The sequence below is a fragment of the Lycorma delicatula genome, chromosome 1 (genome assembly GCF_047948215.1).
Source record: "Lycorma delicatula isolate Av1 chromosome 1, ASM4794821v1, whole genome shotgun sequence".
NCBI classification, from domain to species: Eukaryota; Metazoa; Arthropoda; class Insecta; order Hemiptera; family Fulgoridae; genus Lycorma; species Lycorma delicatula.
The window spans coordinates 56,900,695-56,927,746 of NC_134455.1; the positions used below are offsets into that span (position 1 = coordinate 56,900,695).

Sequence of the window (27,052 nt, forward strand, 5' to 3'; positions counted from 1 at the left end):
AATAATGCTCCCTCATTTGTATCTAATTAAAGATATTTGTCAGTTTTTTTAATAACTGACAGAATATGCTTTTTCTTTCTGTTATTTTGAAACAAATTTTTAAAGATTATTTTTAAATAAATGTATTAAACTCACCTAAACCAGTAATCATGTACAGAAAAAGCACTCACAATAAAACAATGAAACAAGAAAAAGTGAGCATTATTTAAATACTTTTTTAATTTATTTTGCTACAAGGATGTAATCTGATGATATATTTACTAATGAATGATTCAGGAAAAATATGAAATTAATAGGTAAACACTAATGACACTCTAACACTATAATAGGTAAAATACATTCTCTAACAAAATAATTAAGTGGCTGATATGATAAATATTAAGCATGGTTTGATTAATGCTCCTACTTAGATAAAAGTATTACATGTAAATGCAACTGTTTTTCCACTGCTTCCTGAAACCAAATAAACAAAGGAACAAATTCTCATGAGGTACATAATATTTTAACAGAAAATAAAAAAGATAACAAATACTAGAAACAGAATATTGTATCAGCCGAAAATTCTAACTACTCTTCTAAGAATGTAACATTATGTCAGAAAGAGAAAAGAAAATAATTAACTCTCTTACATATACCGTTCATGTATATATGTATATGTATATATATATATATATATATTTATATATACAGAGTGTCCCATATAAAACGCAACCCATCAATCACTCATCCATGAAATTTCAAAAGTCAAGCTTACTCCCTTACTCGTTACTGAAATGGACTCTTCCAACATCTGAACATCGCGGCGGCGACGCAGTAGAACACTACCGATAGTAACAATAATGCAATCATAACGTTCAGTGTGTTGCTAGACACAAGATGGTGTTTTCGCTAGATGAACGTGTTTTCATTGTCGAGTCGTACTTCAGTACGAAATCAGGGGTTGCAGTGCAAGATTTGTTTCGCCATAATTATAACAAGGAACACAAAAGATCTGTGTCAGTGTTGAATACACATACAGTCACTGAAATCAAATACTGATTACTCTCCTCGCCAAATAAATCGATCAGACGTTTGTCTGTTGAAATTAATTTGTCTAAATCGACTGTTCATCGGGTGACCAAACGATTACAATTACGACCTTATCGCATTCAAACGGTTCATCGACTTCTTGAACCCGACAAAGAAAAACGGCAACAATATTGTCAACGGTTCCGTCGATTTCTGCGTGAGGGAATTAATGTTATGGATTCGTTATTTTTCACAGATGAAGCACGGTTTCATTTGGATGGCTACGTAAACAGCCAAAACAGTAGAATTTGGAGCACTGAAAATCCCCACGTTTATCACGAAAAACAATTACACCCGCAGAAGTTGGGCGTGTGGTGCGCGATATCGCGGAAGAAAATAATCGGTCCTATTTTTTTCGAGTACACCATTAAGCACAAAGATATTAGGATATTTTATTTCAGTTCATCGCACTCTTGGAAGAGTAAGACAGACCCTGCTGACTACAACATAACGGTGTGACATCGCACTACGCAGGTTCAACTTCTGATTTCATCGAGGAATTCTTTGGTAATCGTGTTATCGGTCGAGGCTTGTGGCCACCAAGATCTCCAGATTTGACTGCGGCGGATTTTTTTCTACGGGGTTACCTCAAAGAAAAAGCCTACAGCAACAAACCACGAACACTTGAACAATTGAAAGTCAATATTGAACAAGCTGTATTAAATATCCAGCCACAAACTTTGAAAAAAGTTGCAAGAAACGCTGTAAAAAGAATCGAAGCTTGTATTCAAGAAGATGGCGGCCACTTTCAACATTTACTCTAAATGTAAGGTAATGGATGGTAATAATAAAAATTACATTTACATTTACACATGCCTTTTTATTATTTCAATACCTACCAATATAAGGTTGGGTTGCGTTTTATATGGGACACTCTGTATATGAAAACATTTCACATATGAAACAAATACATCATTTTTTTTAAAAGATTCATTCAAAATCTGCATCCTCTATTTCAGATCAGCTGCCAGATACTGCATGTCCTGGTACAATACTTCTTAGTGGCAACATATTTATGGATGTTCTGTGAGGGGTTATATCTACACACATTACTAGTCGTAACATTTCTAGCAGAGTCTCGAGTCATGCCACTTCTATACCTAATAGGTTGGGGTGTACCTGCTGTACTCGTATCAATATATGCCTTCCTTAGATCCTCTCTGAAAGAGGAGAGGCAACAGTAAGCATGTAGTACCAAGCTTTATATTTCAATAACATAAGAATTTTTCAATAAGTTATAAAAAATACCTTTTCTTTCATATGTAAATACAAATTATTTACCTCCTGTAAGTTCCACTTTTCTCAGCTGGTAAGTATTGTGCAATCTTATTATTACAAATAATGTAATTGGGGAAACAATTTTTGCAAAACTTTCTCACATAATAGAATTAATATATTATATGAGAAAGTTCCACAAAACATGGAATCTTGTACCTGTATGGCTGCAGAGAAGGGAGAAAGTAATTCTGTGAATAAACTTAATGAATAAAATTTTTGGGGAAGATTTTTGCCAGATTCAGATGTTTTTGAGTGAAAAAATAGATTTTCTGAAGCCGAAATGAAGTTGAAGATGACTCATGCATTGGATGTTCAATTGCTTCAAAAACGTCCAGAAAATTAATGAACTCAGTCATAGAGATCATCGTATGAAAATTAAAAGATAGTAGATATGATAAATTTAGAGAAGGAGGTGGTAAGACAACTTTTATAAGATCATTTGTATGACAAATTTCCTTTATTATGTTTAATAAAGGAAATGATTGTTCTAATATTCTGAAACAAATAGAAATGAGCCATATTTACTTGAAAAAGGTCATTCATTATATGTAGCGAGACTGGTAATTCATTATGGTCAAAAAGTGTCCCATAATTTACTGGCATTAAAAGACTCTAGAATCGCTGGATATGAAGAAAGCCTAAATAAGCATGAAAATTAAAGAACAGATCCCTTTTCTTTTCAGTATTAGATGCATCATAGCTTATTTCTCCACTGAGGGAATACATTTGCACTTAACCTGCTGACTGTCAAGCAATTTTTGGCTAGAAAACAGCTCAACTGTTATAATATATTTATCAGATTTAGCATTGTGTAACTACATCTTATTCCCAAGAATCAAGATTTTGCTCTTTTGGATTTATGGAGGATGCAAAAACAAGCCTTTAAACCAAAGACTTTCAACATTGATCCCCAAACAATAGAAAATGTTAATTTGTTGCAGTATGTTAAAAAATATGGTGTACATATTAAAAAGAATAAATGTTAAAATTAAGGTGAATGTTTGTAATATTTACTAACATAAATTCAAAAACAATGTGAAAGATATAGTGGAAAATGTTGAAAATCAAAAAAAAAAAAATTTTTTGTTGTTAGATTTAAGAATGATTTTTTTTTTATAGTATTATCAAATTCTCTTAGTAATTAATTATAACTAAATTCAATAATTCTGTTTCAAAAAGAGAAATTGCAAGTAATTTTTTTACCTTACTCGTGTTAAATATTATTTTTCCAGAAGCTATAATTTTATCTACAATCAATTTTTTATGTTTAAAAAATCAAATTTGTTTAATTTCACAGATTTTTGCATTAATTAATTATTAATACTGTTCATTCGTTTTTTGTTCCTCCCAAGAACATATAATAAAAAAGTTCTTTTATTTTTATTTTTTTTTATTATTATTTTTTTTTTTTGTTTAAGTTTAAGAATGCTAAATCTAAAAAGTATTTATATGTTTTACTCATTGTAAAACGTTTAGTTTTAATTAGTTTATTGATTTTTAAACTATTTTTCTTTTCCTTCTCTTCAGTATTAATAACACTGCTGTGAAATAAATTTCCTTTTGAAAGAGAATTAAATATTCAGTGGAGTACTTTTTTCTGATCAAAAAAAAAAATCTTTATAAAAGGTATGAAAGTGATTATGTATTATAATTATAACTCTATTACATTTATTAAATTTTTACTTATGATTATTATTTTTAGCACCATAAACTTGGTTTATGATTTTGTATTTTGGATTATTCCCTCATCTTATAATTTTAAAAACTTAAATACTAGAAAATAATTTTTTAATGATCCCTTCAATTGTTATTTTATGTTATATACACATTTTTGTAATTTCAAAAGAATCCTAAATAAGATTAAGGAGAGTACATTTCTTACTTTTTACTCTGATATACAGAAAAACTCGTAACTTACTTGTGTTCTATAGAAATGATGGCACAATCCTAGGAAATGAAAAATTCAAATGATTTTTCATTCACAGAAGATTATAAACCGAATTCTTTGTCAATAAAACACATATTAATTTAATTCACATGTTTAAAATTGCCAATGTTTATGTTCAAACCAAATAAAATTTTTATAATCAATTATAGTACTTAACAAAAATTTAGTATTTCATAGTAAGAATTATTTACTTTATAGATTCAAAAAATTATTGTTTTTAATATTTTTAAAATGATAATACACATGAAAATTCTTCAGCACAAAGCAGAACATAAGAATCTAAAATGAATCTTCCTCCAACATCTCCATTTGCTCACATTAACTCACTCAGTGTAAATTTTTAACTTGTTTTTTCTTAGTATTTTTCTTTGTTTTTGATTCTTCTTCAAGAGTATGGTTTAGACAAACATTTTTTGAGATCTCTATTTCATGCCATTTAAATCCTGGTTAAAAAATGAATGTCTTTTATGGCAAACAAACTTCTTCTAATCTTTAAATAAGCATGATTATTTACTCATATTACTTAAGAACCGACAAAAATAGATTAATTGGAAAAGCTGTTTTATAATGATTTTATGTTTTGTTTGTTCAGCTGCTGGATTCATGAATCTTTATACTCATGGACACTATCTGGACCAGTATGTGTTTCAATGCTGGCAAATTTGATTTTTTTGATCAATATTGTACGACTTCTGTTAACAAAATTGCATACTAGTCAGGCTACTAGCAACAGCCCATGTGCCTCTTTCCGTGAAAAACAGTCTTCCATCCGATTACGAAGGTTTGTCACTAGATTGAATAAAATTATTAATTAGGAAATAAAATAATTTAAAAGTAGTAACAAAACTTATAGATGCTTTTCTGGAAGCAGGAAGATACTTCAATCTTCTAAGAATCTTGTACTTAAAATAAGTTTCAGCTCATACATGGTTAATTATCTATACTTTTTCCACTACAGCTAAACTGTATGAAAAAGCAATTTTTAGTAGAATAATTAAGTTTCATTGAGGTTAATGTAATAGGAACTCTGCAAGCATTGTAAAAATATTTATACATTCAAAAGATTACAGATTATATTACAGCTGTGACACATGTGAAACATTAAGTACTAAATCATAGTTTAAATTACTTTTTCAGAATACTATGATGTTCATTACACATCGCCCAGAGTGTGAATGGTGAACAGAGTAAATGTATTACTTATATGGCTGATTGTATTTAAATTTTGAAAATCATGCCATGCTGATCTACAATGGTGCATTCAGCTAGTGAAGAAGGCAGTAAGAAACCATTTCACGCCTCACTTTCATTAAAAGGCCTGGCAACAATAGTCCTGCCATTTTTAGAACTAACCTGAAACTTATATCAAGTACAATATAAAGTTACGTATACATACATACATACATATATATTTGTATGTATAACATAAAAAGAAGACTCATGAGTTGCCTTTTATAAATAAGATTTCATTATCTCTTTTTATCTGAAATTATTGGGACCTGATGTGTTTTGCTTGGTGGGAGATAAATAAAAAAAATATAGGTATTTGAAACAACATTTAGATTCAATTTAATTAAAACAAAATAGACTAACTCATGATGAAATAACAAAAAATACTTTAATTACCTTCTTTTTCTTTAATAAAAATTGCTGTGATTCTTTTTTTATAAGCAAAACAGTCATGAAATGTAATTATACAACAAAGAAAGAATCACAAATTCTTAAAAAACGATTTTGCTTAATACACCAGCCATTATAAAATAATTGGGTTGTATTCTTTATGTAAAAAAAAAATTGTACATTCAAAGAAATTTTTATAAAAAGATAATAATGCTTATGTAAGCTATGAATGACTGTACAAATTGAATGCACAACTTATTAAGTACTTAATGGTTAATACTAGAAGATAGTTGAATCAAAATATAAAAGGTTCTGACTAAATTTCCTAATTAACTTATTTAGGCTTTTTAGGTTATTTAAACTTTCTAATTAACTTATTTTCTGGACTTTCTAATTAACTTATTTATCAGTCTGATATTACCAGATACTTGAAACAGAACTTGTCATCTGACTACTAATTCTACATATAAAAGGAAAACTTATTCTTAAAATTTTCTGTTTATTAAGAGACAGATAACTAATTATTATTAACTTAAAAATAAAAAATAAAAAAAAACAGGAAATTATTCTAGCATTACTACTAAATTCAAGACACCAACTGTAACACTGTGACACTGATTGATCCTGTAATGCCATGCAGAATCACACCATGCCCACAATCTCATTTTTGTAGGTTACATAAAATTCTGTATTCATATAAAATATGAGTCATTTTAATTCTTACTACCTTAAGGTGAACAAACAAACTGATTATAAATAGAGATTTCATTTGAAATATTTCAATGCAAAATTATTGGTACTAGTGTGATATGCTGATGATTATTTTTATGTTGTGCAAATCATTGCAGCATGAGCAGTACAACATTTTCATACTGCTCTAAGTTTTTTTTTTTTGTCTTCAGTCATTTGACTGGTTTGATGCAGCTCTCCAAGATTCCCTATCTAGTGCTAGTCGTTTCATTTCAGTATACCCTCTACATCCTACATTCCTAACAATTTGTTTTACATATTCCAAACATGGCCTGCCTACACAATTTTTCCCTTCTACCTGTATTATTCCAATATTAAAGCGACTATTCCAGGATGCCTTAGTATGTGGCCTATAAGTCTGTCTCTTCTTTTAACTATATTTTTCCAAATGCTTCTTTCTTCATCTATTTGCCGCAATACCTAATCATTTGTCACTTTATCCACCCATCTGATTTTTAACATTCTCCTATAGCACCACATTTCAAAAGCTTCTAATCTTTTCTTCTCAGATACTCCGATTGTCCAAGTTTCACTTCCATATAAAGAGACACTCCAAACATACACTTTCAAAAATCTTTTCCTGACATTTAAATTAATTTTTGATGTAAACAAATTATATTTCTTACTGAAGGCTCGTTAAGCTTGTGCTATTCGGCATTTTATATCGCTCCTGCTTCGTCCATCTTTAGTAATTCTACTTCCCAAATAACAAAATTCTTCTACCTCCATAATCTTTTCTCCTCCTATTTTCACATTCAGTGGTCCATCTTTGTTATTTCTACTACATTTCATTACTTTTGTTTTGTTCTTGTTTATTTTCACTGCTCTAAGTAAAAAAAAATAATGAAAATGGCTTATTGTCTCAAAGAACAAACATATAAACTTTTATTATTAGTCTTTAATAAAAATTTAAAATAATATAAACATAAAGTTAACTCTGCAAAATAAGCTGTGTATTAACATAAAACTTAGAAAACAATTGGATCAAAAACTTCCAATATTTTGAGGATAATGGGAAGTGATTAGTTATTACACTCTTTATTAGGTATATTTTACAACTTCTTGTATGTTTCAGACAGTGAAAAAGAAAATAGAGTTAATTTCTTCTATTTTCCTTTTACTGTTTTGAAACCAAATGTTGGTAATTAAATGACATTTATTGTTTGACAGAAAAAAATTTTGGAATTAAAATCAGATGATTCATTACTTTTCACATCTCCTATAAAGCAAGTTATAAAGTTTCAAACTCATCATCAAAGATATAATAGAACAATGTATTATAACATTTTGTCAGAGCATTACTTTATAGAAGTAATAAAACTAAACTGATTACTGTACAGTCTTTGGAAAAATACCCTTTGAAGAAATAGTTTCATCTGCTCTAAATACTGATGTTATCAAAACTATGAATAAGCATTTCTATAAATTCTTTTTATAAATTTATGCAAGGCAAAAAAGACAGCAAAAGTTAGTAACGTAAGATTAATATAATAGAAAGAAAAAATTTTTGACAAAACTGTTTTTTACTATTTTGTAAAGATACAAAATCTTCACAAAACAGTAAAATATGTCAGTTATTTAATAACACCCATGTCCTCAATAGGATTGCCACTATTTCAATTCATACACATTGTGTAGGTAATCCATGAATATGGATATGATAATCCATAATATATGTTAATCCATAAGAATGGAAAATCGATGATGTTAAGGTTTTTCTAAGAATTAAAGCTGGTAATGTGTAAAATGAAATAAATTAGTCTTAAGTATCTATAATTGATGATATGTATACACAACTTATAAAAAAAAAATGATTCCATAAATAAAACATTATTTCGCAATCTTTTCTTTTTCCTGCTCTGCATACAGTTATTGATAATAATTTTATAAGTTATTTGCAGTATCCATTATTACTGTTTTCTTTTTTATTTTTAAAAACTGGATTACATTGTTTAGAAGGAACACAATCTCAAGTCAAACAGGAGTGACATCCGGTCGTACAAAAAAAGCAGTTCGTGCCACTTTAATTTTGATTCCTCTGCTTGGACTTCAATACATTGTAATGCCCTTCAGGCCGCAGCAGGGAGCACCTTGGGAGCCAGCTTACCAGATAACTTCAGCAATTGTTGCTTCTTATCAGGTAAATTAATAATTTTCTAAAGCTCTCATTTATTCAGTAATATTCTCATTTGTTACTAGTTTATGTTTTGTCATTAAGTAAATTATATAATTTGACCAAAAAGGAAACAAACCAGGAATCTACAGTTATTTTTCCTTTTATGCTTCACAAATATTAAATTAACATAAAATTATATTCATGGAGACACTAGAGGTGGTCTTTAGAACTAGAATTACACCATACTAGAACAATTATAAAGAAAACTTATATTTTTAATGACAAATTGAACTGAATTTATTTAATGAAGTAAGACACCAGTTATATGGATATGTTAATCTATATCACTCAGTTTTGTAATATTTACAGAATTTATGGAAAATAATTATTTTTGAATTTAAATTTACACTAAGTTAGGAAAGTCTCTGTGCAATATGCTTTAAAATTATGTGCTCATTCTGTTCTTTCAGCATCAGGTTGGTTGCCCTGTGGGTTCCTTGGGCATTGCTCAGTAATAAATCAAGACGTCAGTTGTTGAATTGTGATAGAACATGCTTCGTTTCATGTTGTTTCGTTTATAGGAATTAATAGTTGCAAGAAATATAATGGTTCTTTCGACAGAGAAACCTATTTTTCTTGTTAAACATGTTTCTCATGAAGATGACAAGTATACTGATTTAGTGAAGCACAAGTTTTCTGAAAAGTTTTCAAGTACTCCTGTTTCTCACCACAATGTAGTTTGAACTCTTATCGAAAAATTTTGGGCAACAGCCTCTGATGAAGACACTGATTAAAGTGGAAGACCACTTAAACTAAACAAATAGAAGCTACTTGATATTTCGGATGCTATGACCAAAGTCCATTAAAGTTAAAGTAAGTTAGCATAACAGCACGATATCAGACTTGCTACCGCACATAAAACTGTGAGAAAAGAACTGAAACTTTTCCCCTACAATGTGTTTCAAGAACTGAAACCTACAGATCATGCCAAAAGACTAAATTATTGCCAATGCTTTATTTAAATGTTTTATTGACCAAAAAATTCTGTAGATATCCTCGACATTATGTTTTTTTACAGATGAAGCATGGTTTCACTTAGGAGGGTATATTAATTCACAAAATACACAACTGTGTTGACAACTAACCCCCATGAATTACACGAACAATCTTTACACAAAGCAAAAATTTGAGTCTGGGTCGATATGAGTAGAACGTGAATTGTGGGTCCAATCTTTTTTAAAATACAGTTGCAGTGATCTTTATTGTGCTGTTTTAACAAACTTCATTAGTCAGTTAATAGAAGTGGATATCAATCATGGCTGGTTCCAACAAGATGGTGCCACAGTGCACATAGCTAACAGGTCAATGACTTTTCATTATGAAACATCTTTGGTGAACGAACCATTCTGAGGGGTTTTTGGTCTGCATGATCACCCAATCTGACTTCCCCAGATTACTTTCTATGGGAGGTGTGAAACAAGCCGGGTATTTTAACAGATCAAGCACAATTGACGAACTAAAGACCGTGATAACAGCATACATTCAAGACATTCCAGTACATCAGCTGGTTAGTATTTAAAACAAATTGAAACATGTGCAGTGTTGTGTTGAAGTTGGAGGAGGTGATTTTCAACACATTTTATAAACTATTCCAGTTACTGTAATATCCGTTTCTATAAAATAATGAAATAAAAGTGCAAAGTAATAATTAAGAAAGTTTTGTCATTACACTTCCATAATTTCAGTGCACAGAAATTTTCTGAATATATTGTATTATACTTTGAAAAAGATACAGAATAGCAGGATAGTACAAGAGAGTGTATCTCAACCTACAGGCCATGGAACACATATGATGGGACATTTGGACAGATGGTTTCAAGGCAAACTTACAATTAAGTAAATAAATAAATAAATTAAAATTTATATATATAAATATGTATATTTTAATTATAAAAATCCAAGTTAAAAATAAATAATTAAGTAAAAATTGTCAAAATAAAATGGATACCTAAAAAACCAAGTTTTCTGAATCCATGAATACTCAATGACCAGACAAGAATGCGGTATTTCTTATTTATTTTTAAAAAATTATTATTATATTATAACTTATTAATTTTTTGCATTATAAATAATATTGGTTTACAGGTAATCTATTTTCAAATGTTTCAGCCTGTCTCTGTAATTCAAGCAATACATTTCTTTTTGTTTTGTAATTTACAGTAATTAGAGCTTCATAAACCTATTATAAAAATTAACCATAAAATTAATATAAAAATGAGCGGGTCATCAGAAATGACAATTATCCTAAGTATAACATTTGAGCAATAAGAAACCATTCAAGATGATCAAGTTACTTTTCAAGTAGACCAGATGAATCTATAGTTTCAAATTATGAATTAGTAGCTTATGAATGCTTGACTATCAGCAATAAAAGGAATGGAAAAATAAGAATACAATTTTGCTTGGGATTTTCTTTTTAAAAAGACTGTAAGCTCTTGCCCATAAGTGAAGACAGTTCTAAAGCAAATTTTCATTAAAGATTCTTTAAGGAAAAAATAGTAATAAAAATAAGTTTTAGTAGTATATTGGTCCTTTTTAAAATTCTATTAAAAATAAACATATTTAAAAATTTTCATTTATTTTATATTACTGTTATTGTCTTTTATATTATTGTTATTGTTATTTTGTGTGTGTGTGTGTTTGTGTGTGTGTATGTGTGTGTGTGTGTGTGTGTGTGTGTGTGTGTGTGTGTGTTTGTAGATATCTTTCTTTTTTCCTAGTACTTTATTTTTTGAGTTTAATTTTTTGATACTGCACAACACCTACTAAAATGAAAAGTAACTATTTTATCTAGATTCAACATCATAGAGGTTGATGCTGTCAGTCATCATACTTCTTCCTATATACAGTTCTTTTTCCCATTGCTCTCACCACATCCAAAGAGCTTTTTCATGTGTGGAAATAGTGTCTATAATTACTACACAACACTTTTCCCCTTTTTTTAAATATGGGGATTATTATGCCCTTTTTCCAGTCTTCTGGAATCAGCCTCATTTTCCATGTACTTCTGAACAGTCTGTATAGCCACTGTAAACCACAAACTCCTACAGCTTTCACCTTCTTGGTGCTTACCTCATCAATTCCTAACTATATCATGTCCTAGATTGTTCTTAAACTTTACATCTCTCTCCCATTTCTTTTACTTTTCATGATACCAAACAGCATTTTCTTATTCCCTTTCCAGCTCTTCTGTGAACTATTTCCATCATTAGCTCTTCTCTCTGTTTACAACCTTCTTACATTCTTTTTTCTTCCCTATATTTATTCCTGTCTTCATTCTTATGGCTTTGTATCCATGTCTTCCGTGCTATCTTCTTCTTTTCAGCAGCTGTCCTTACATCATCATTCCACCACGTTGTTTCCTTTTCTTTTCTTTTCCCACTGGTTCTATCACATACCTACCCACTTTGATATATCCAACATGTTGTTCTTGAAGCACTCCCACTCCTCTCCCCCTCTTTTATTTCTCTTTTAGGTAAGCATTCGTTCTTCATACTCTTTGCTTAATTCACACTGAGAATTTTCCCAAATCTAAACTTAGCCATTACTAATCTATGGTCTCCTCCAACCACTCACCACCCTCGTTATCAGTTCCCACTCACCATCCATCAGTTCCCTCCGTACCTCTCAATCCACTAACACGTAGTCAATTACTGATTCTGTTCTTCTCTCTCCCCATCCATACTTCATAACCTTCTTTCTATTCTTCTTATCAAATCACGAGTTACCCACTATGAAATTATTCCATTTACAAAACTGTATCATTATTTCACTTTCACCATTTCTTCCTCCGTATCTGTGTGGTCCCAGTACCTCCTCTATTCCATTTCTCTCTTTCACCACCTGCATATTCATGTCTCCTATTATTACTGTCTTCTTATCCTCAATGCAACTTTCCAGTTACTCTAAGAACTGTCGTATATTTTCTTCAACACATCCCACCTGTGGTACATACATTTGTATGATATCCAGGGTCTTACCCCCAATCTTAGCCTTAATCTTATGATTCTACCATCTACTGCCTCCACCTTCTCTATGCACTCCTTTATCTCCTTACCCACAATAAAGCTAACTTAATTTTTTGACTTTTGCCCACCACTCTGATACAGAACATATCCTTCCCTAAGATCCTTTCTACCTTTTCCCTTCCATTTAATTTCACTTAAACCAAAAATCCTCATTCTGTTTTCTTTCATAATCTACAAGTTCCTCTGTGTACCCAGTAAGAGACAATATTTGCTGTCCTTTCTACGTATCATTTTTCCCTCTTTACTTTGTACCCAGCAGCTCTTTTTGTTTTGTACATTAGTAAATAAGCCAACATCTCCCTCAAGTGTAGTGACAAGTATAGTAAATCAGGAGCAGTAGGTTTAAAATGCTTCTAAGGATGGTGACCTTATCATATATGAGCCTAAAATGAAGGCTGTAAAATAGTATAGGCTGTATATAAGATTTAAAGCCTACTCAATATTTCATCATTAAAAAACACCCATCCATAAAAAATGAGTGAACTTACTTACATGTTGATTACAGATAGAAAAATACATTCTCAAAAAAAAAGTTTTGTCAGTGCGTTTTCACAAATGCCTGACTGATAGAAAAATAATGGTTATTGCACAATAACCTTTAATTATAAAAATGCACCACAATAACAAAAATTTTTCCCCATTATTTTATTTTTTTATTAAAAAATAGATGAAGACATCTGTACAATAAATGCCTAACAGAATCCCCAGTCTTGAATAGTATTCTTTTTTGCTGATCTCTGTAGCAGAGTGGTAACATCTTGGCCTTTCATCCAGAGGTTCTGAGTTCAAATTTCAGTCAGGTATGTCATTCTTCATACACTGCAAATTCTGTCAGGCTAATGGCCAAAGCATTTATTGATGCCTGTAAAACTCAAAAAAATAAATATAGAATTCTTCGATGAATACTATCTTTTAATGAAGAGCTAATTTTAGACTTCAATTTTAGATTTAAGGTTCAGATTTAATTTTCAAGTTCTAAATTTGAATTTTAGACTTATTTTTCAGAAATTAAAATTTTTTTGTATTTCATTTCCACATGCTTCAAGTTTATATAGTGAATTATGTACAGATACAAAAGCAGTTAATACATACAAGTTGTTAAATAAAGTTGAGTATAGGAGACAAATTACTTCCTTAGTAAACTTATGAGACAAAAATTATATTTGTGCACTATGCTTGAGATAAAAATTGATTCACAATAGACAAAAAAACTAAATAAAATAAAATCCTCTGAAAATGATTATCAGATTGTTTTATTAATTAATTTGGTTTATTTATATGTGTGTATTTCAGGGTTTATGTGTAGCATTGCTGTTCTGTTTCTTCAATGGCGAGGTAAGAAAATCCAATTATGTTTTCTATAACCTTTATAATTGTTTAACATAACTTGCATATTAAAAAAAGAAATAACTTAAGGCAGAATAATCGATTATACATTATTTTTCAATAGATTATTGAGTATGATTATTCATTTAATAGTCACTAATTCTCTTTCTGACTAACTAGATTGGTAAACAAAATTATTGGACAATGATAAATGAAAATTTAGAACTTATTGGTTATACCACAACAAATCAAAAAACTTTACTATATATTACACTTATATTAAACTTATACTAACTTTTTACTTATATTAAACTTAAATATATATTCTGTTGAAAATTACCATGACTGTAGTAAACATCAGAATAACTGTAACTACATTCAGAAAACTATTTTAAGATAAATATTGGTGGAGCCCTTTACTTTGGTCATCAGTTAGTGGTTCAATGCTGGTTACTAGATCAGCTGGGCTCCTAGTAACAAGATTGTATCAATTCTCTCATCAATCATTTCATTTTGGTTAAAATGTGTGTGTATAATGTCTACTCTCATAAATACATATGAACTCTTAAAAAATACAAGAAGTCTGTAATTAAATATTATGTTTACTATCTAAAATTGAAAGTTACTTTTCAAAAGAATAAGAAACCAAGAAATATTAATCAAAGCTTTAAAAAGCCTTCAAAAAAATTACTTTTAATTTCAGTGTAAAGAAAACTACTTTATTAATTAAAATATATTACAACACACTTTACTGCTAAACACACAGAAAGTTTACACAATGTTAAGTTCAGAGAGAGCCATCATATCCAGAGGTATACAATAAGAAGGGGCATTGGCTTATGTTAGTTATGTGTTAAGGAACACTTTAAAGTTAAAAAGTTGAACAGTTAGGCAGTTATATGGTTAAAACTTATTCCAAAATATAGTTGCTCATTGGGTTAGATGTCTACAGCAGTTATAATAAAATATAATATGGTGGTACTCCATATTTATTATAGCATTTACTACATTTATTTTTTCACTAGTTTAAAAAGTGATAGCTTTTAGCCACATTTTAAAAGCAAAAAGAAAAAACTAGTATATAAAAATTTTCTGATCCTTATTGCACTCAAAATTGTAGAACCTTAAGTTTATTAATTACAAAATTAATTAAAAAATCAGAAAAAAGACAAGCCTCATGTTTAGAAAAAATGTAGGAATCTTCATGAACATCATTTCATTTTTATTCAAACATAAGTAATTAACATAAGTTTAATTCTTCTACAGATTCTTTTATAGAAAATTATTACAAGAACAAAATGTAATTAGAATTTTTTTAAATAAACTAAGTTTTTGATATTAATCCACATAAATTAAATAAGAATATTAGGGGATTTGGGGGGAGTAACAGAAATGAATTTTATGATTTTTTTTAAAATCCATTCAAATTTTTTCACAATGTTTTAAAAAAAATTTATTTCTGTCAAATTGTAGCCTCCCTGAAGGAATGATTCTATGTGTCTGATATTTGTTTAACCTAAAAAAATATATTACCTTTATTTTTTGTTCATTCGTTGATAATAATAAAGCTTTAATAAACAGCAATTGGGACTGTGGTTTCTCACTCAAAAAAACAGGCTATAAAAAGACAGTCTTAGTCTAAATCTGACAAATATGGAGAAATTACATAATATTCTCTGCTAATATCTTAGAATAATCTTTTATAGAATATAAACTGAAGCTATATTACAATTTACATGCAAAAATAATAAAACTAACTGCAGTTGCACAGCAATAGAAAATATTAACTATATTTAATGTCTGCGGTAGTTATCAATGATATCAATTTATAATTAATAAATTAAGAACTATCACTTACAAATTGTATTTTACAAATTAAATTTTTTTTTAAGTCATTAATAATTTGACTGGTTTGTTGGTCATTTCTATTGCTTTCTATTCTATACTAATCTTTTAATTTTACCTAATTATATTATATTATTATTAATTATATTACATAATTATAATTATATTCCTAGATACTCAATTATCTAATTTATATATTCCAATCTTACAACACGGTTTCAACTTTCTATATTTACTAAATTTGATTTCTTAATGAATGACCAAGAAATTAGTTGGTTTTTTTAGATGATTCTACCACAGGTTTTACTCTCATATTAATCTTAAGAGATTTCTTTATTTCAATTGCTATCAACCTATCTAATTTTCAACACCAACCATTAAGACAGCAAACAGGATTTTAAAAGACCCTCTTTTCATTTTGATTTTTCTTAATATCATTGTTTTGCTACCATATATTACTATATTCCACACAATTTTTTAAGAAAATTTCTCTAATTTTAAGGTCTAATTTGACAATTCTTTCTTCATAAAAGCTGTCCTTGCTTATGTCAGTCTAATTTTGATCTCTTACCTATTGAAAAATGTATTAAATATAACTATGTTAGACATGTTACACCCACTGCAGGCAATTACTTGTCAAAAATTTAAATACATTTATGCAAAAATTACTATTATAATTTCCAAAATAAATTTTGTACTTTGTTTCATAACACAGAATAATGTTTATAGATTTGGCGATATTTACAACACTTGGAATGCATAATTACAAAACAAACTCATTGCATGTTAATAAATTTGACTAAGTTAAAGAGAAGAATTATTAGTATGAGATTATCAATCAATTAATACAGAATTTTTTATTAATTTTATTTCTAAATATTAATAAGATTACTACTGTTAATAAAATTTAGTTTTACTCTGTTTCAAATTTTTTCAAAAACAATGCTTCACGTAGGTGTATTTAGTGAGTTAGAAATAAAAATTAATTATATTTAAAGGGGATTTAGCCTTTTCACTGGTTTTTAATATATTGTCTGAGAAGTAATAAGATTCAAGAATCACACTCTACATGAAGAAATCTTTTTTTGTATTTAGATGAACAGACATAAAGAAACTCTTTTTCCAATATAAAGATGTAATGTAAAATACTTTTAAAAAATACACACTTGGATAAGGAAACACTGTATAATTTAATTTAATAAATTATAAAATTTAATTTATAATTAAATTTTAATCAAATTTTTTTTAAAAATGATTTTTGAAATAAGTTTTAAAATCAGATTTATAAAGAAAAAATTATTAATAAAAGCAATAATTAGTGTAGCTCTGCAACAATTAGTGGTTTAATTATTATTTATTCATAAAGGAATGTTAAAGTGTAGTCAAGTTAAATACAGTAGTATAATTATGCCTATAAAAATTTTTTTCATATGTTATTAAATTTTCTATATAAGTAGTAAAAAAAAAGTGAAACTAACATAAGTGCTTTAAAAGTATAATTTATAGTAAATAATTTACATTTCATTTTGCGCTTATAATTTATCACTAAAAATTTTAATTTTAATTCTACTGAAGTAGAAATTCATTTTTGAAACCTGAAGTCATATTACAAAAAAAAATATTAGTAAAGACTTATTGCTTTTTAGCAATTTATGAGTGGAAAAATTATTAGCACTTGCATGCATGGTCATCTGCACACAACACACACATTTTTTTTTTTTTTAATAAAACAGTTAATTTTATTGTAAAATGATATTTTATTATAACAATTAGAGTAAATAATTCATTCAAAAAATTAATGCAAATAATTTCACTTATGAAGAAAAAAGCAGATGGAGATGCTAGTGAAAATAAAATTTACAGTGTAAGCAAAATTGAAAATTATATTTTATGATACAAATTACATTGCAGCCATAGTTTTGTTTTTTCTATGCATTTTATAATACTTAGCTGTTTTTCAAATATAAAAAACAAAAGTAAAATACATTAAAAAAAAAAAATCCCTTTTGACACACTGGAAGGCGGAGGTAGATTTCACCAGTGCTAAGTAGGGGATAAAAAAGATTTCCACCATAAAGTTAATAAAAACTTCAAATTTACTCAATACGACAACGGTTGCATGTGAAAAAAGTTTAGCATATAACAAGCCCCATCTTCTTACAATTCTAGCAACATTTTGATTATCCTTGCTGTAAGGGTTGGTCATATCAAAAATTGTTTCAAACAAAAATTTTAGGTAGTGTTTAGAGGACTAACGACCACTACTAACCGATTCGATACTATGTCTATTAAGGAAGGTATGATTTTTTTTTGTCTTCAAAATCCTATTTTTTCAACCCCTGGACCAATGGTTGGTGATATCAAAAAACTTTACTTAGATAAGTTTTGGCCCTTATCCAAAGAATAGTAGAAGCTTTAAGTGAATTTTACTTAATAAGAAAGTTATAGCAATATTTTGTTTTTTCAAAAAAGCATTTCCACTCCCATGGTCCAATTTAGGCCGTTAACAAACTCTACTGAGATTTTGGGACAAGCTATTTTTAAAGAACAATTTGAAGGTGATTGGCACAAAATTACAGCAGTTATCGTGTCCAGAAGAAAGTGAAATATATATTTATATAAAAATGTATATATAAACTTCTGAACTGACGATGCTTTTGGGGTCTGGAGGATGTGAAATGTGAAGATATGTTGGAATTTTCCAGAAGTCGAATCATGGTACCCATTATAGTAGGTAGCTTTCTTATGAAATCTACCAAAAAAACACACTTGGATAAGGCAACACTCAAAGATTATTTCTAAATAGGTTTTAAAATTGGATCGATAAATAAAAAATGGCTAAACATTGTTAAATGGTTTGGTGATTTTCAAAAACCAGTAAAGAAAGCCAAAAATGTAGTTTTAATTAACGTGTCTTAGTGGCACTGAGTAGTACAAATTTTCTACTATTAATGGTTGAGATAGTCTAAGCTATACATTTTATACAATAATATAACTGCATATAGAAAATTGAAATAATGTAGAATATAACTTACAGGTAACAACCGCCATCAAAAAACGGTGGAGGCAATGTAGATGTAACAAAAAACGCCCATGGCAGTCTTGCTCAGGAGTCACTTCTCTTTCAGTAAGTCAACCTCAAAAATATATCGTAAAGTCTGAATGAGACATATATGAATAGTAACATAGTACATATAACATCATGTACAATAGTAATATTATATATGTAAGATTTTGTTATAAATTAATACATCAATATACATTTGACAGTAGATGATTGGCGAGAAGAGATCAAAACTTTAACTAAGTTTACAAAAAATGATTTCATTGAAATTGTGTACATATTTTAAATTTGAAAAAAATTTTCTTTAATAATCATGTGATTTTGCAAAGGTTTTCCTATCTTTGCACACTTGCAAACCTAGCAAAAAGTGTGCAAAAAAGAAAGTTATAGATAAGATAAGCTCAAATGTTAATATTATACTTTATAGAAGATACATTATTTATTATTGATAGTATGTTTTAAACACATCAGTGGTGGAACTAATATATACATATATATAAAATATACACTTATTTGTGCATAAATATATGTTTTATGTTTATTTGCAATGTATAATACTACATGATTGTTATTTTATACCTTAATTTTTAATAATTTAATTTGTCTGATCATTGTTTAAAGTTTACAACAGCAGTAAAATATGCTGACAAGTAAACCTTTAATTTTGAAGAATAAGCCCAAAAATAATTCTCATAACACAAAAAATATTCATTTAAGAAAGAATTATACTAATTTTATTTGACTATAACTGAATATTCTATTTCAAAATAAGAAAAATAAATTTAATTTTGCATTTAATTTATCAAATCATAATATCATATTCATTCATAGTAATTGTGACCAGACAGCACAAAAAAAAAAATAATTTTTTTCACCCATGAAGAAATTACAATTTATTCTCACAGTTCAATTACTTGTTTATTCACTCAATTGCAACAGATTAACATCCTACAATAGCTGCAATGATGGATAATAACTTAATTCTGTAGTATGGGGAAAATGCTACAGCAGATACTACCACTCTACCATGGGATCAACAATAAGTCACTGCAAAAAAAAAAGTTCATATATAACTAGAAATTAACGTAAATGATAGTAACAACAGCAGAGATATGCCTAGGAGATAAACCAGCCAACTTCAAAAAGCTAAAAAGCTGCCTGTTTTTTTTTTTTTAGTGGTCAAACAGTAAAACCTGATTGAAAATGAAGCTCAAAAGACGATAATGTGTAGGAGTAGCCATAAAAATGACTCCCATTTACCTAAATTATTTTATTAAAATTTTTGGTCATACTACAAAACTTAAGTTTTTAACAATCTACAGGAAAGCAGTGTGTTATGTTTACATATGTGTAGCAAGTGTTTTATAAAATATATTTATTATATGTAGAGTGGCTGCACTGAATCTTGAATAAGAAAGTGGTTTATCTTAGCACTGTGTTGCATAAGCAACATAAATATGAAAGGATATGAATAATCTTGATGGCCTTGGATTAAACCATATAATCATATAGAAAACTATGGATTAAACTCGCTGATGGAACTATAAACAGAATGTAGAAAAAAGAAGAGTCAAAAAGTAAGTCAAAAGTGTTTAATATATATTTAAAGTTTTTAATAATATTATGGGTATAGAAATATTGCAGAACTTTCAAAGATAATCATTTCACCAAAATAATAATGAAAATTAAAATATATATATTTATAAAAACCCTTCAATTAATTATTAATTTTGCACTGTCTGTCACAGTTATATATTCACTATGGACATACAAACAGAATACAGTATTATAAACAACAAATGTACATTTTATATCAGTCATTTATTGTTTATATTTTCAAGAAGTTCGTTCGAACCTCGCCGATAAGAGTCCGCAGAACTTGACGCCAAGGCGAAGACAACGAACCATGTTTACAGTTCTAAACATGACCTAACCTAATAGTGAAATGAAAATTGGGTTAAAATAAAAAATAAGCATGAAAACATTATATTTCAGTTCAATTAGATTTGTAATAAAGAATAATAAAAAATACCTCGAATTTTATTAGACAACGTTTTTTCTTCCATTTAATGAACCCCGGAACTCGAATATATCACCTTTTTCTAAAAAGGTGGATTTACGAATCGCGCCGCTAGGTAGAAATATTTGATAGTACTAGGTAGAGCACAAAAACTTGATAATGAACTTGAAATAATAAAATTCAAAATAAAATATATTACAGCTTGTTTTAATAATAAATGCTTTTATGTAAATGAAATTACTGAAAATGAAACAATTATTTTAATTCCCATCACTTCATTAAATAAAATAATAAAAGTATTAGTTTACAATAGATTATTAGCTGCTAATAAAACAAAATAACACGAACAGTAAGTAGGAAAGTGTTACAAACGTGGCAACAAAGATTTGTTAAATAAAACAGAGATAAATTCGATTGGTAAAATTTTTATTCTACAATTTGAACTAATTGATGGAGAAAAAAAAAGTTAATTTAATAATAATATAAAAAGCGTGTCCACGGATACTATAAAAATCGAGGGTTACACTTACAAAGTAATGATTACATCACGGATCTTCGATTCGTGAAGGTCCATTATACCAGTTTTACTAAAAAGGAAAAATGAAGTGAAATAAGTGAAGGAAAATGAATGAAAACAAATAAAGTGAATGATATAACTATCAAAAAAAAAAAAAATTGGCCGAGAATTAAAAAAAATTATATTTGTTTGTCCTAGGAAGGCAATAAATTTAAATAATAAATCCATAAGATAACAATCATAAAAAAAAAAATAGTAAAAAGATAAAAAAGATAGAAGAATAATCTAACAAAACGCAGTGATATCCAAAAAAAATTACTATGAAATTGTAAACTGTGCGGTAAGAGACTCGCAGATATCATTTCTTCCGCTCAAAAAACAAAAATTTCTGAATATAAATAAAACTGTTTTTAACAAAATGATACTGATATCAAAAAAGGTAAGACACTAAATTTCTATTATCAAAATCTGTAATTAATATAGAATTTGTTTAAAAAAAATACAAGTTATATGTAACAGACAATAGATATACAATAATAGATAATAAACAATGTTTAAGCGTTCCATATAATAAATAACAGAAAAATTTGTTATAAAACTCTTACCACCCCGATTTCATTTATTAAACAACGAATAATCATAAGAACTGTATTATTTCTGTAAATGTGTTATATATTACATATAAATGAAATCAGGCCGGTAAGAGTTTTGTAAAATTGTTCTGTTTTGTGCTTATTATATGGAACGCTTAAACATTGTTTATTATATATTATTGTATATCTATTGCCTGTTATATACGAGCATTAACGTATATTTAACATAGTCGTAGTCGTATATTTAACATGCATTTTTTTAAACAAAATTCTGAATTAATTACAGATTTTGATAATAGAAATGTGTAGTGTCTTACCGTTTTTGATATCAGTATCATTTTGTTAAAAACAGTTTTACTTACATTACAGAAATTTTTGTTTATTGGGCGAAAGAAATGATATCTGCGAGACTATTACCGTACGGTTTACAATTTCATTGTAATTTTTTTTAATTTTTATTATACAAATTGTTATCGATCCTTATCCACAGCAAAAATATTTTAAATATTTGTGCAATTACAGACAATAAAGTACACCAACAGTAAAATAAAGTAGACATCCATCCAATTTGGACCTGAAGTTCCACGTATTGTGTGAGAATTTGAGAATTATATTTGAAATCTTTTATTAAATAAGTTAAACTCTTCTCGATGTATCAATATCCCACCGGAGTCACATATCCCACTCAGTAAAACACCTTTTTAATCAATATAAATGTTGATTATGATATATCTAAAAATATTTTATTAATTTTTTATTAATATTTTTAAAAGTTTTGTATGTACATTAACATTACTTTAATAGCCAAGTATGATTATTTTTAACAGTTGTTTATAATTTAGGATTTATAAAATATATAAATCTAAAGAGAACAATTATCCCTGTAATTTTTATTTATTAGAATTAAATGAATAATATAAAATTATTTTGTACAAGAAGCAAAAATATAATTATCAGAGTAGCGCCCGAAATGATCCAACATTTGGTTTGTTAAAAAATATTTATTTGAATCGCAATAAAGAAAAGTAAAATGCAATGTGTTCTGCTTATCACATGTTCAATGTGACCACCATCAGATCTAGCAATTTCTTCAACACGAACTCCTATGTTGTTATAACTCGACGGCACATATTCACCGTTATCTCGTTGCACCCTCAATGATCAGCACTCTCAGTTCCACCACAGTACGAGGATGTTTAGGGAAAATCTTTTCCTTTAGACATCCCCAAGGAAAATAATCACAAGGATTTAAATCAGAACTGTTCGGGGACCAGATCTGTCCACACGCAAAACTATTAGGAAATCGGTTTGAAATGACATTTGTGTTAAAAGTTTCATGCAGAAAGTCTAAAACAGCATTAGCTGTGTGCGATCTGGCTCCATCGTGCATGAACCACTCGTTTTCTAATTGAAACCCTTTTGCATGAAGCTGAGGAATGTCATTACGCAGCATATTTAGATAAGTTCACTGTCTGTTCAGAAAAGAATGGTCCATTACTCCCATGACTTGAGATAGAGACCCGTACCGAAATTCTTGGAGCGTGATACACCTTTTCATGAAGTACGTGCGGATTTTCGGAAGCCCAAAAACGCAGATTTTGTTTATTAACAACCCCATCTAGGAGAAAATGCCTAATCTGAAACCCAACATTGTTCAACAATACGTTTTGGTTCACAGCCCGTTCAGCGAATGGCATTTTTTGATGTTAATTTAGATAACACTGTTATTTTGTACGGATACAAATGCAAATAAATTTTTAGATTCGCTGCACAGACCCCCAAGAAATCCCAAGTTGTGTTGCTGCTTTTCTTATTGATTTGCTCGGGCTCCTCAGCAACGCTGCTCTGACATCTTTGACATTCTATGGAGAACGAACATCAGCAGGCTGTTCGCGCTTACTCTCAAATACTGAACCATCACTATTAAATTTTTCGTAAAGTGTACGTATTGTTTTAAATGTGGGTGAAATGTGAATTTCCGAGTCTGAAAATGTGCACCAAACCGTCTTTGTATAAGCACCACACTTTTCGTTTCAATAAAAAACAACACAATCTTTACTCGATGTTCAACAGTTAGGCTCCTTTGTCAGCCATCTTGGAACGATACACAAACAGCGCATTCGGTAAGAGAAGAAACCAGCATTCACAAACTGCTGTCATTTCTGCCAACATAAAACACATTAATAATTATTAACATTTATTGCAAAAACAAATGTTGGGTCATTTCATGCACCACTCTGTATGTACACATACAAGGGGTTCATTGCAAGGAAGCCACCAACAGCACCTTGGAAATTATAAGAAATTTAAGTGTGAAAAAATCCTTCCTTTTTTTAGGGTATTTAAATGGATTGCCTAAATTTTTTATGACAGTTCTCATTAACAACAGTGTTTCTGTTAACTCTACTGAAGAAGCTGTCGCTAATTAGCCTGACAAGTCCTTTGAGAGAAAGAATTTCATTATTTTGAAAGCAAGCCATCTGTTTTAATAATTCTGTTGTATTATATAAAATTTCATCTTGTTCAGCGAATCGATATTGATTATGATAAATCAATATTTTTAATTCTCTCTTTAAAATGTGCTGTTATCAGCAAGTATAAATAAGAATATTAGGTATCCTAATTTCATAGTTCAGTAGAATAAAAATTTTCAAAAATAAACAAACGGTCACATTAATAAAATTGCTTCAGTAGGTTCTTTTCTTCACTCCTTACTCCCACCTAATTTTCTTCTTCAGTTTCCACATTGTTGATCGACTAATACAAAATATCGATTTCATATTGTTCAGCATTTAATTACTAGTATGTTTTTATTTCCTTATTATTTTCTTCCTTTGTGATATATAATATATATATATATATATGTTTTTGGTTACCATATATTTCTTTCAATATGTATTCAGAACTCATGCAAACTTTACAGATTTATTTCCTGGGTACCCACATTCAAGATGCGATTATATAGTTTAAAAATTAACATTATTTGTTAAAATAATTATAGATTAAACCTGAATCTATAAATTTACTTGAAACAGTTTTCATTCACCACTCAACTCTTAAAGTGGGTATGAAGTTAAAATCTGAAAATCGAATCTGCATCTTAGCTTCTGTAATGCATTTTGCTTTTAGCTTCTAGCAGTAATACTTTGACGTACATCTACTGTGTATTGTCACAATCATAGTTAAATGGTATGCATGAAATTTGCCTTCATTTTCAAGCACTGATTTTTGCAGATATTGATAAATTGATATAGGTCCCATCACTTCCCCTCTGGGTGACCCAACAGTGTAGATCCAGAAATTGTTCCATCAAATTCTTACCAATTATAATACTGATTTTATTTATTAAAAAACGAATAATCATAAGAACTGTATTAATTCTGTAGATGTGATATATATTACATATAAATGAAATCGGGCCAGTAAGAGTTTTGTAACAAATTTTTCTATTTTTTGCTTATTATATGGAATGCTTAAACATTGTTTATTATCTGTTATTGTATATTTATTAACTGTAACATATATTTAACACATTTTTTTTTTAAACAAAATTTTAATTAATTACAGATTTTGATAATAGAAATGTAGTGTCTTACCTTTTTTAATATCAGTATCGTTTTGTTAAAAACATATATTTATATTACAGAAATTTTTGTTTTTTGAGCAGAAGAAATGATATCTGCAAGACTTACCATACAGTTTACAATTTCATTGTATTTTTTTGGATATTACATCTTCACAGTCAATGAAAGGCCAGTTTCCCTCACCCAAGTCATGAATTTGGAGAAAATGCAGTCTTTAACCCCTTAACAGCAGGGCAATCAAAAACTAGAAGACTTCATGCAATTGGGCCATCCCTCCACTGATCAAGATTCATTAGTCACTAGGCTTAATCTCTTTAAAAATTGGCCAAAATATCAATAGTTTGAAAGAACCTGGGCAACCATCACTTACATAGAATTTAGAGGCATACCATTCCTAAATCTAGTATGAATTTATACACAGATCCTCCCTTAAAATGAATGTAATATGTAATATTGTGTAATATGAAATACAGACACCAATACATATCCAATACATTATCAAAGTCATAATACTAACATCAATGTTATTACACTTATCAGTTTTTGTTTTAAGTTTAGTGGATAATTGTTAAACAATATTAATCCACCTATATAGTAATAAATAACTGATTGTATCTTCAGACTGCATTGTTGTTTAGGTATTGTTTTGTTGCCAGTTCAGTAGATCATCATTTGTCCATGAGATGGCAGCAGGTGATGCTCAATTGCAACCAAGGCCAATGATGACCAGAAATTTTTTGGACTCTCCAGGAATCAACAATGTGCAGCTATGAATGCACAACTAAACAAAACAACAATATATTCATCATCCTCAGTAACAAATATAACATACTAATTATTATTTAAAATGTGAATTAATAAGTGTTCATAATTTTTTTTAAATACATTTATTGTATATTATTTATAAATGGAAAAAATTTAATGTGATAAATGGAACTAATTTTGTTAATGTAAATGTGATATCAGTTCTTCTTGTGCATTCCTCTCACTGATCATCATCCTCTCATTATAATCATCATTAATATTACCATTATCTTGAATAGAGCAGATTGCAAGTTTGCCTATTCTAAATTTTAAGATTTAAATTCCACTCCATCACTTATCCCTCCCAAATACCATTGTTTACTATGTTTCTTGGAGTATTATAGTGAAGATAGTTGCATAAGATAATAACAGGACCTCTTAACAATTGATGGTTGTACAACTGTAGAAACATCAACAACTGTGGTAACATC

At 28.7% G+C, this 27,052-nt stretch overlaps 1 protein-coding gene across 2 annotated transcripts in view; it reads left to right on the forward strand.

Moving 5' to 3' along the window:
• The window catches only part of LOC142318102 (calcitonin gene-related peptide type 1 receptor-like), a 237,195-nt gene extending 210,561 nt beyond the window's left edge, over positions 1–26,634 (forward strand). The window contains exons 8-13 of one of the 2 annotated variants that reach the window (XM_075354631.1): positions 2,028–2,248; positions 4,887–5,075; positions 8,621–8,804; positions 14,162–14,203; positions 19,077–19,166; positions 26,456–26,634. In XM_075354631.1, coding sequence (XP_075210746.1) covers positions 2,028–2,248; positions 4,887–5,075; positions 8,621–8,804; positions 14,162–14,203; positions 19,077–19,166; positions 26,456–26,590 — 861 coding nt within the window. In that variant the 3' untranslated portion in view covers positions 26,591–26,634. The remainder of the gene's footprint in view (positions 1–2,027; positions 2,249–4,886; positions 5,076–8,620; positions 8,805–14,161; positions 14,204–19,076; positions 19,167–26,455) is intronic. The other variant, XM_075354632.1, reaches the window with a different exon arrangement.
• The last annotated feature ends 418 nt before the right edge of the window (positions 26,635–27,052 follow it).